At 40.9% G+C, this 12,368-nt stretch overlaps 1 protein-coding gene across 1 annotated transcript; it reads right to left on the reverse strand.

The window, feature by feature from the left end:
* Positions 1-8,315: 8,315 nt before the first annotated feature.
* Positions 8,316-9,278, reverse strand: LOC138177012 (olfactory receptor 10Q1-like). Its single transcript, XM_069107994.1, has one exon. The coding sequence runs from the start codon at positions 9,276-9,278 to the stop codon at positions 8,316-8,318; it is 963 nt and encodes a 320-aa protein (XP_068964095.1).
* Positions 9,279-12,368: the final 3,090 nt, after the last annotated feature.

Raw genomic sequence — 12,368 nt, forward strand, 5'->3', positions numbered from 1 at the left:
GACGGTATTTCTGAGTTGGAAGGTACCTGAGAGGACACATATCCTAACCCTATATGAGCTGAAGCCCTCCCTCACATTGCCATGACTCTTCTATTTTCTGGGGTGCAAATCTCCATTTCCCCCCCCAGTGACTCCTCACTTAACTAGGTCTCCTGTCCACTCATCACCATGACCATCCTTCTTACCTTGTGCTTGATCTGGTCCTTTCCCTCCATAATACATCATGTCCTTGATACAGGAATGACCTTGAGGGTTGGGAGACTAGGAGGCAGTTACCAGAGAGCCAAGAGGGCAAGGCATGATATGAGATTATGACAAGTATGAGGGGATGCTCTAGTAATGGAGAGGCAGGACACAAGAAGAAAAGGAAGGTCTTTGTTACCTTACCTGGAGGCTTATCCACACTCAGTCTCTCCAACAGCCTCACTTTAGGAAACTTGTGGGAACTGTAAGAAGCAGAGGGTGAGCTCTCATGGGACTTCTACTCCCTCTAGAAAGAGCACTGGACAAGAAGCAAAGAAGCAGGGTTAGAGTCCTGGCTCCCTTACCTATTAGTTAGGGTATCTCTCCTGGGTCTCAGTTTCCTCATATGAAAAATGAGTGCATATGAGCTCAGAATAACCTATTTGACATTGGGATTTGTTCTATAAAGTTTGGACTCAGTCAAAAAGCCATACTTGAGGACCTAAGAGGGCCACATATGACCTTGAGGCTGCAGGTTCTCTACCCCTGTGCTAATCATTTGCAAATACATTAAAGTAAGTCATTAGGGAGAAGGGTTAGACTCCCTAAGTAAAGCTACCCCGAAAGAGAATGAGATGCCTTTACAAATGATGAATTCCTTATTTTTATAGGTTTGCAGACAGATGTCAGATAATTAGTTGCTTCTGTTATTCTAAAGGTAATAATTCTTGAACAGTAAAGAGTTAGATTAGATGGACTCTGTACCTAAAAATGGGAGATATTATTACCCCAGTGATCCTGGAGTTGATCAGTGAAGATACCATTTTAAGTATGGAGAAACTGAAGTATGGGGTGGAATGGAATTCTGATCATGGTTTAACCCTAATAGCCTAAGACAGGGAAGAAGCCAGAAGTTCTGACTACAAGCTCATGATTCACTCCTTCTTCCAAGCCTGGGAAATGATCATACACTTGGGTAGTCAAAAAATCAGAGTTCAGGGAGATGCTAATGAAGACAGCACTGGATGAGCAGAACCGTTAAGTGATGGGAGCTTTATTTTTGGTTTGGCTACTAACAAGCTATGTGACCTTAGGCAATCTAAATACCTTTTGCCTTTCCATTTGGAAAATGAATCAGGTTGAATGAGATGATTTGAAATGTCCCTTCCAGCTTTCCAATTCTATGATCCTATAACATCTCATTACCTCAGAAGTGTGAGTGCTGTAGCTCCCAGATCTTTAGTTATATCTGCATGCTCAGAACTGATCCATCAGAGCAAATATCTGATGGGGAGTGCTCATATTTTTCCAGGGGATTGATCAAGGAGGAGGCATCTATAACCTGGAAAGCCTATTCAACAGGGATAGACATTTATATAACTGTCTTAAACAAAACCTCAATTCTTCATGCGTTAGCACTTAGAAGAAATAAATGGCAATGGGTCTTAGAGTCCTGTCTCCTCAGTCCCATCTCCCAGAAGTGAACAGTGCAGCAAAAGCTAGTTTCCCCTGAGACTGTGTTGGGAGGTAATTAGCCCAAAGTAGATTGGTCTCTCCACTTGGGATCTCTGTGTCTCTGAAAGATGGAGGGGACACCTCTGGAGAAGCAAAAGAAGCTGTTAAACACTTTCATGGCCATGTCATCATGGATTGTGCTCAAGGTTGGAGGTTCAAATACATTGAGGGGGAATATTAGAAAGATTGCCAATGGAAGCATTGCATGGAAGCAAGCACACCCTCCTTAGTTCTCCACTTCACAATTATTTGCCAACAAAATGAATAACTAAGAGCAAGTAGATGAATACTTATAAAATCTGAGTATGAAATTCTCAGAGTAACAGAACAAGAAGTAGAAAATTTAAATAACCCAACCTTAGATGTCTCATAGCACAGTTTTGTACCATTCTTGTGCATTTTTAATAAAATTCATTATATTACAGTTATCTGGGTTTAAATTTTATCCCTCTTCTAGACTGCAGACTCCATGAGGGAGAAGGAAATGTCCTGCTTAGATTATTTTCTTTTATCAGGCACAGTGAAATATCACCAGCAGCTAGAACTGGGCTACGCAAATTGCCTTGAAGCTTAGATAAACATCAGGGAGATACTAAGTAATATTGGACTCAGAGCAAGGCTCATGATCTTTGCTTTGTATTTCTACTGTTAGGGCAAAAAAACCAAACCAAAACAAACCTTGGTATCCTTATGTTAATAATCATCCTCATAATTTTAATTTAAGGATTTGCATTTTTTCCACTGTGGAGAGTCCTTTCACTACCATAGATCAGAGCCCTTCTATAACTAATAAATTTCCTAGAATTGCTGGTGAGGAACCTCTGTGGACTTTTCTAGGCTGATCTAGTCAACATATAATCCACCACTATCCCTATATATGAAACTTTCATAGCCCAGGCTTGCCAGAGTTTCTGTTCTGTTGACTGAGCTTTTGAGGATCCAGGATCACACTCATGTAATGAGGCATCATGGTAAAACTTTTGTTGGGAGACAAGTGGATAATTAAAAATATAAAAAAACAAATTAATTGATGGAATACTTGGAGAATGGAGTCTTGTAGTTTAGGAAAGCAACATAATGGAAAGACTATCAAACATCAATGCAGAACCCAAGATACACTCTCTGTGGGGCAAAAAAGTAATAGGGGTATGTTTTTACAAAAAAGTAAAATGGGGCAAAAAAATAAGGGGTATGTTTTCCTACAGAAGCTGGGAGTTAGGGTGAATGTCTGAGAGTGTGTCAGTATGAGTAGTAGAATTATTCATATGCATTTCTGGTCATACACTGGGCAAATGCAAGTGAATGTTACTTCCCTTGGGTACCCTAGAGGGTTAATGATACAATATGCACATGAATGCATTTAGATGTAGACCCCTGAGTCAGTAGCTGATGCAAAGTCTTCCTTAATATAGTCCTGTCACTCTAGCCACTATGCCACCTACCTGCTCTTACTCTGTCCATTATACCACACAAATGCCATAGATTAGGTTACTGTATTGGCACTGCCATCCATCAAGTCTTGGACTAAGATGAGGAAAAGATGAAATATGAGAACTAGATACTGCAGTGGAAAGAATAGGAGATTTGAAGGTCCTGCATTCAAATCCCAGCTTTTCTACCTTTAATTGTATGATCTTGGACAAGTTACTTCTCTCTAAACCTCAATTTCTTGAAGTTAGAAAACAGGGGGATTGAGCCAGAACATTGAATAATCCAGGATATTCCATCTTTTAATCTATTTTTAAGGATCCTCTCTAAAATAAGAACCAGTAGGAATGGGCTAAGTTATTACATAGTAAAGGCACTTCCATGGGCCCTTACAATCTCAGATACAGGGCAATCTGAGGTAATGTTTGGGACAAGCCACAGAGCATAAAACATCAAATGGGAATAATAACATCTATTTCTCATAAGGTTGGTGTATGGAGTAAACACACATAAAACACTCTGAAAACTTCACAGCCCCATCTAAATGCTACCTATTGTAGTGTGACTCCTTGCTCCAAGGCTCCCATGGCAGCTTTATCAGGGTCACTCTCCCACTTGAGTCACAATGGTACCATGGACAGAGCACAAGCTCTGGAATTAGAGGAATAATCTGATTTTAAATCCCATCCCATGCATTTACAACTTGCATGACCTTGGGTAAGTCATTAACCTATCTGAATAACTCAGTTTCCTTAACTTTAAAAGGAGGGGATTGGACTAGAGAGCTTCTAACACCCCTGAGAGCTTGAAAGCCATGGAATGGCGAGGAATTTTTGCAGTCAGTATTTTAGGCAGGGAAGTGACTGATGGGAAAACTGTGACAGCTATTAAGCTTTCCAAAATCTTCTTGATGAAGAGATGAGAGTTGCTTTCCACATGCTGAAATAACAAGAAGCCCTTGTGGGTTGCCAGATTTTCTTCCTGGCAGCTGTAAGCTAAGGCTCAGATTAGGGCCTGGGTGAATATTCAGCTTTCAACATTGTGGAAAGACATTGTACTTTTCCATTTCCCCTCTCTAATTTGTGTTCATGAGAACTATGGGCTACTTATTGTAGGTGACCAGTGCCATGCCTGGTCCTTATACAGTCTGTGATCATCCTGGCTTCTTTGGCCCTCTTTACAAGTCCAAGCCTCAGTCTCAGTCTAAGCCAGCTCAGGCCAGTGACCCTTAAACATTCTTCCAAGCATTATACTGCTATTTCCTCAAATGCCTGTGACTGAAGAGCCTGGTCACAGACACATCCCCTTTTATCTCTATCTTCCACAACCTCCAATTCTGTAACCACAATCAAATTCGCTTTGCTATTATTTCTAGAGGGAGTGCATCAATAGATTCTCCTTTTATTTTTGTCACCATCCATGGAACTTTCTAGATTAAAGTGCTCCTTCCTGGACATTAGAAGATCCCTTTGGGGGCTTACAATTTGTGACAGCAGTAGGAAATACCATTTCCCTTTTTATGCTGCATCCCATGTTAAGATGTAAGCTCCTTAAGGTTATACACTGTCTTTGCTTTTGTGTTTATATCCCCAGTATTTACATAATGCTTATTATATAGTAAGCACTCATCAACATTCATTCATTCATGTTCAGAACCAAGCCATCAGTCCAAATATTCAGTGAGGGAAGATTGTATTTTTCTAGGGGGTAGATTAAAGAGGAGATACTCATAGCCTGGGTCCCTACTTAATAGAGATGGGAATTTATATGACCTTAAACACCCCAGGTTTTCATGCCTTAGAACTCAGGTCATGGGATTTAGGGTCTTGACTCATTTCTCTCATTCAGTCATTTCTCTCAGATGTGAATGGTACAAGAAAGAGACCTGGTTTATCTTGAGACTCTTTTGGAAAGCAATTAACCCACAGTAGTGATCTCTCTCTCCCCTTGGGATCTCCTTGCCCTGGAATATGTGGGAGCATCTCTGGAGTAGCAAGGGAAGCTGTTAAACCTTTGCATGGCCACACCATCACTGATCTTGCTCAAGGTTCAAAACACATTGAGGATCAATACCAGGAAGGCAGAGACAAACAAAGTGGAACGATGGAGAAGTAGGCAGTACAAGAGTCATGGGTTGGGTGACTAGAGAACTGGATCCTAGGCCTGGCTCAGTCTCCATTTGTGTGACTTCAGGCAGATTGCTCAACCCCCAAATCTTGGCTTCATGTATGTGGGCTGATGAAGTTGTTTTAGGTCAAGGATTGTGGGCCCTGGATCCCTTTGGCAATCAGGGGGAGCTCATGCAGCCCTTCTCAGAGCAAGGTTTTTAAATGCACAAGATGATCCACAGAGGATTAAAAAGGGAAGTCAATCATACTGAAATTCAGTTATCAAAATACTAAAAAAAATCAAGTTTATAGACTCCAGGTTAAGAATCCCTGCTCTGACTGACTTATAACATTGTTATTAGCTCTCAAATGCTAGTTTTCAGAGTGGAGTCATATGTTTGGGAAGGATTTTGGCATAAAGAACCTTGAGGGTAGCTAGGTGGCACAGTGGATAGAGACTCCTCTTCCTGAGTTCAAATCTGGCCTCAGAGACTTACCCTGGGCAAGTCATTTAACCTGTTTGCCTCAGTTTCCTCATCTATAAAATGAGCTGGAGAAGGAAATGACAAACCATTCTAGTATCTTTTTTGTTTATTTTTTTTGAGGGGGGAAGGCAAGGCAATTGGGGTTAAGTGACTTGCCCAAGGTCACAGAGCTAGTTAAGTATCAAATATTTGAAGCTGGACTTGAACTCAGGTCCTCCTGACTCCAGGGCTGGTGCTCCATTCACTGTGCCATGTAGTTGCCCCTATTATAATATCTTTGCTAAGAAAGCCCCAAATGGGGTCATGAAGTGTCAGACATGACTGAACAACAAAAAGAACTTTGAACTTGGAGTGAGGAAGCCAAGGTCTGAGTACATTACTTATTAGCTCTGTGACCACAAACACCACCTTTCTGAGTCTCACTTTCTGCATCCATAAAGTAAGGATAATGATGCCATTTTTTGACAAGACATGGTTGTTCAATCAAAGTATTTATTTACTACTTTTTATGTGCTAGGTGAGGAAAGTTCTTTGTAATATTGAAATTCCAATAGAACAGTGAGTTCTGAATATCTGACCCAGTCTTCTGGCTCTGGGTGCTACCTGTTTTCCCTCAGCCTCAAAAGAGAAAAGAAACTCCTTTATTTTCAGTAGACTCTCAGGGAACATCAAGTTTCTCAGGCTGAAAAGATGGCTCTGTCCTGTCTTCTCATGAAAGTAAAGGCACTCTCAAAAAACGTAGGACCCTAAGTCAAGGGATGGAAGGAACCTGAGAGGTCAGCTAGGGGGCAGGAGGGAAAGGGCGATTCAAAGCAGCTCTCTTCAAATACTGATTTTGCAATGCACTGCCTGTATGACCTTAGTCAAGTCATTTCTCTGTGCCCAAGTCTCCTCATATGCATAAGGCAGAGGTTGAACTAGACAATCTCAAGAGACTCTTCTAGCACTAAACCTGATTCCCCTCATTTTATAACTAGGGATCATAAAAGGAAATGGACTTGTTCAAAGCAACATAAAGAATAAATGAGCAAGACAAGATCATGGGATTTTAGAATCACAAACATAAAATAAGGGACCTTAGAGGACAGTTGGAGAATGATAGAAACATAGAACTTAAGTTAGAAGGAGCCTCAGAGGCTGTCAAGTCCACCCCATACCTGAAAGGCATCTCCATTCTAACATACTCAACAAAGGGTCAGACAGTTTCTGCTTGAAGAGCCCCAACAAAGAGAGGCCCAACTCCCTCATTTTCCAGATGAGGGAACTCAGGCACAGAAGCAAAGTGAGTTTTCCAAGGTCACACAGTAAGTAGCAGAGTTGGGCTCTTTATCCAAATCCAGCACTTTCCCAACCACACCTTAGTGTCTTTATAATAGGTCTTAACAAAGGAGACCTGAGGGTTATCTGTGATTTTCTGCCCCCTAATCTTGATCTTGGTATTGCAGGCTTTCCCCCTGGATTTGTGATTTTATTAAAATTGGAAAGTCCTAGTGAGAAGTTTCCTTTACTAGGGCAGATCAGCCTCTGCTCTGTAGTTTATGATCTTGAAGCGTAGCCTGGGACACTTAGAAGTCAAGTGACTTATTCAGGGACACACAGTCAGTATATGTCAGTGGCAGGTATTCCCAGCTGCAAAACCAACTCTATTTACTATGCCAATCAACTTATCATCATCACACTGCAAATGGAAACTAAACATGTAGTACATCCAAACTGCTGATTTTATGTTTCCTAGGGACTGGCTAGAGTAGGAATATGCAAGTAGAGGGTAAATTAAGGTAACTATAATTACAAATAAAGCTCTAATGTCAACAAAAATAATACAGTGGTTCTGGTGGACATTTCTTGCCTACAGCATCCTTGTGTGGAGAGGCTATTAAAGCCCCCTCCTCAGGATGTAGATCCAAAGATAACAAAGATTCTTGAATGTTTTATATCCAGATTCCTCTTTGGTGGCATAGGCAGGGTAGTGGATGTTGTTGTTCAGTTATGTCTGACTGTGACTCTTTTTTTTTTTTTTTGGCAAAGATACTCTAGTGATTGGCCATTTCCTCTCCAGTTCATTTTATAATGAGGAAACTGAGGCAAAGAGGGTTAAGTGACTTGCCCAGGGTCACATAGTAAGTGTCTGAGGCCAGATTTGAATGCAGAAAGATGAATCTTCCTGACCCCAGGCTCAGAGCTTTGTCCACTGTACCATCTAGCTGTCCAGGGTTCTGAATAGAGGACTGAATTTAGGAGTTTAAATTTCAGTTTTGTCATTTACTCCTTGCATAACCTTGGGCAAGTCACTTAACCTCTATATGTGTCAGTTTCCTCATATTATAAAATGATTGGCTTGGACTAGATGACCTTTAGGATTCTAGCCTGTTAATTTGCCCTATTTGTAAGTCCCCTGTAAATTCTTTGGAATAACTTCTTTGTCTGTCCTTTCCTGGAATAGTTTTATTGTTAACAATGTTGAAGTATACTTAGTATTTCAGAGAACAGACAACAAATTTAAGAGACTATGTACAAAGTGCGGGGAACTGTGTTAGAATAGTGCTTTTTAAATGTCTCAATGTCTTAATAACCACAAGGTTTCCACCCTGCTTCTTCAAGGGGTTTCAGAGGTTGCTTTGCTGCTCATGGATTTTTTGAGGGCACCTTTGACATCCTTGTTCCGTAGTGTGTAGATGAGAGGGTTAAGCAAGGGGGTAACAAAGGTATAGACCAAGGCAATCTGTCGATCCTCATCCTCTGAGGTGCTGGACCTGGGACGCAAATAGACCAAGCTACAGCAGCCATATTGCAGCAGAACCACAGTGAGATGGGAAGAGCAGGTGGAGAAGGCCCGCCGGCGGCCCTCGGCTGAGCGGATGCGCAAGATGGTGGTGGTGATGAAGATGTAAGAGATGCAGATGAGCAGGAATGGGACAGTCAGTACAAGGATTCCTACCACATAGAGGACAGCCTGGTGAACTTGGGTATCGGCACAGGCCAGGCGTAGGACAGGTGGTACATCACAAAGGAAGTGGTTGATCTCCCGGCGGTGACCACAGAAGGGCAGGGTGAAGATCAGTCCTGTCAGCTGAAGGGAGAGAAAGAGAGCCAGGCCCAGGGAGCCCACCACCATCTGGGTACACAGCTTCTGGGTCATGATGAGGGTATAGTGCAAAGGATGACAAATGGCCACATAGCGGTCATATGCCATGACAGCCAATAGAAAACAGTCAGTACTGCCAAGGGTGACAAAAAAGAACATCTGAGCCCCACAACCAGCCAATGGAATGGGTTTCTGGGCTCCAATGATGTTGGAGAGCATCAATGGTACCACAGTGGTGGTATAACAGATCTCCAGGAGGGACAGGTTGGACAGGAAGAAGTACATGGGGGTACGGAGGGAAGTGTGGGTGCACACAACCCAGATGATGGCAGTGTTTCCACAGAGGATCATCAGATAGAGGAGGAAAAAGAGAAGGAAGAGGAGGACCTGGATCCTTGGGGAAGTAGTGAACATCCGGAATACAAATTCAGTGGGACTAGACTGGTTGAAATGGATAAAGTTGGGAAGAAACATCTTACCTGTTAAAGAAAAAATAAATTACTCACTGATTTATTTAAATGAAATCAGCAACCTGAAGTTTCATTTTTATTATCACTCAGCCTATGTCACAGTGGAGGCTAATTTGGTTGAGGTGTCCTTCCTCCCTCCCTTCAGTGGGGTGACTGGAACTGATTCTCCTTGACCACACCTGTCTCCATCTCCTGAGACCGTCTCAGGATGTCATCGCTTGAGGTCCCTATACCTGCTCATCATCCCTTTTCTTCCACAAGGGTAGAGAAATCCCAAAGTCTCCTCATTCAAAATAACCTGTTGGTTCAGAGATAAAAAAAAATATAACTCATGAGGGTTTTAGTGTAGGTCTCATTTCCACCTAACTTTTTTTTCTTTATAAAGTTGGAAAACTTAAAAATGGAACATAATTAATCAAATTAATCTAAAGCTCCGAGCCCCCCCAACGATCTCTTAATAACCAGCCTGGAAATGTAGTTTCTAGCTAGTTAAGTTTGGTATAAATAGCTATTTGTCTTCTTGATCTCTATAGAAAAGATGCTAATTCAGGATACAATGGAATTGTCTTTATCTAGAAAAGCTATCATTAAGATATAAACATATTCGAAAATTTAAAAGAGCAAAGAAACAGTGGGAAACAATGATCCAAGGTCATCTATGGCAAGGAAGCAAAAAGAGTAGGAACAGAGAGGATTCAGCAGCCTTCCAGAGCCTTCTCCAAGTTGATATGGTTCTTTTACTCCCTGCTGAGTTATTGTAATAAGATTCTTTAATAAAGGAAAGGGTTGACGCCAATTTGAGGCTTAGAGTCAACGTCATGGAAAGTATTCCCCATCTCCCAATGCTGTTTGCTACTCACTACTATTCCCCTTTGTCCTCCCTCACTTTCTTTGACTCTCTTATGTCTTCCACAGAGAGATTTAAAAAATTCACTGCAATGGAAAAACAAAACAAAACAAAACTCTGACCTCCAATGTCAATCTCAGTGATAGCTTCATCCTTTCACTGTCTGAGAAAACTACAACTCCCATTGCCATTGGAGAATTAGTGCCCATATCAAGGCAGTTGGTTCACTCTGTCTGAATTACCATTACACTAGGATGAGATTACACCATTTCAGACTTTGAGGTCCAGTTAAAATCATCTTAGCCAGTCATTTCATCTCTCTGGGCTTAGTTGTCCTTATCTATATGAGGAAGGGCTTGGATTAGATGACCCTATTTTATTCTAGTTTCAACAGTCTGTGATAGTTACTAAAGTTCCTTTCAGCTTAGAGATTCAAAGATCAAAGTTCTAGGGTTCATTGCAACTTAGACCTAAACCAGTGTCCCACTCTACCATTTTATTTTCTAAAGTTCTTAGTTCTGAATCCTGGGTTCAAAAGTATTTCCTGGTTCTGACATTCTATATTTTATGTTCTAAAGTACTTTCTAGCTCTGATTGTCTACATTACTTTCCTTGGCATGACAATATTATGTTCTAGAAATAAAAGTTGAATTAGCTCTTCTATGACAGAGCTTTTGCTCTTCCACAACAGCATTATGGTGCCTAGCACATAGAAGTATATAACCATTCTGTAGGCTCCAAACTTGAAGAAAGAAGAAGAGAAAGAGAAAACAAAGGAAGAGGGGGGAAAAGAGGAGAAGGGAAACAGAGAGGAGCAGGATAAGAAGAAGAAGAAGAAAAAGAACAAGAGGAGGAGGGAGTAGGAGGAAGAGGAAGAAGGGGAGGAGGAGGAAAATAAAGAGAGGTGTGTCAACAATGATTATCATGATGACAAGAGTTGGCAAGTGGATAATAGCAGGAGAGGTGGAAGAGAACAAGAAAAAAGGAAGAAGTGAGAGAAGATAAGGAAAGGGAGGAGAAGAGCAGCAGAAAGGCAGTTATTTCAACTAATATTGGTTATGCACCACCATGCCTAATGGTCATACACTCTGTGTTAAGGCTCTGGAGGCCATAAATAAATGGAAAATATCATAGAATCTCAGGGTTAGGAGGGGCCTTAGAGATCCTTTAATCCTACAACATACTTCCTGCTACATACCTATAAGCTATTTTTGAACCTTTACTGATAGACCCTAGTAAGGAATGAACCATTCTCTCCAGAGACAGTCCATTCCTTTTTAGGATAGAAAGAATTTTTTAATTCCTTGTGCTTAACACATTGCCTGGTTTATTGATGATTGGTTATTCTATGATATATTTATTTCTCTCCATATAGAACCTAAAAATGATGGATAGGCATCTAAATCTGGCATTTCTCTTTTCAGTGAGACCAAACATGTCTAAACAAATTTATTATCTTGGAATAGGATTGTAACTCATACTCAGGAGAAATGGAGACAGTTCTAATATCACCACATAAAACCTCTCTTTGATGTATAGGCCAAAAGATGGAGAAGAAATGACTGAAGGTGCCTTAATAACTGTCTTCAAATATTTGAAGCATTGTCATGAGGGAGAGGGATTAAGCTTGTTTAGGTTCACTCCATTGGAAAGAACTAGAGTCAATGGAGGAAAGTTACAGAGAAATTGATTTGAGCATGAAAAAAGGCAAATCTTGCTTATACAAGTGTAATGGGTTGTTTTCAGAGACTGGAAGATATTCATCCCTGATCATTTGTTAGAAAGATAGTAGAGGAGATTCCTGCTCCAATATGGGCTGGGCAAGATGACCTCTAAGGCCTCTTCCAAAATGGCTGTATTAAAATTTTATAAAGTAACAGAATATCATTATCCCTTGAATAAATCCTAGAACATTAATAAAACCATAGATAGGTGTAGAAAAGTACTTATAGAGGAAACTGGGGTCCCAAAAGTTATAATGACTTGTCTGAGGTCACACAGCTACTGAATAGCTTAGTCAAGATACAAATCCAGCTCTTCTGCCACCCAGTCTAGCACTTTCTGCTCCAGAAAGGCTTGCAGTCTCATTAGGTAGGGGGACAAATCGCATCCCTTAGACAGAGCACATAACTTAAAGGACACATATTCATTTCCATTAACCAGACAGAGGAACTGGTATACTCTTAGTAACTGAAAAAAGATTCTCTACAGGAATGCTCTTGGTTACATTATAGATTTGCATTATCT

Source organism: Petaurus breviceps, unplaced genomic scaffold (genome assembly GCF_028583685.1).
Source record: "Petaurus breviceps papuanus isolate PSGF00001 unplaced genomic scaffold, PetGlider_PUasm1.0 90330, whole genome shotgun sequence".
In the NCBI taxonomy this organism is placed as follows: domain Eukaryota; kingdom Metazoa; phylum Chordata; class Mammalia; order Diprotodontia; family Petauridae; genus Petaurus; species Petaurus breviceps.

Coding starts and splice junctions, on each gene's coding strand:
- LOC138177012 (XM_069107994.1), bottom strand. CDS start 9,278: ATGTTTCTTCCCAACTTTATCCATTTCAACCAGTCTAGTCCCACTGAA.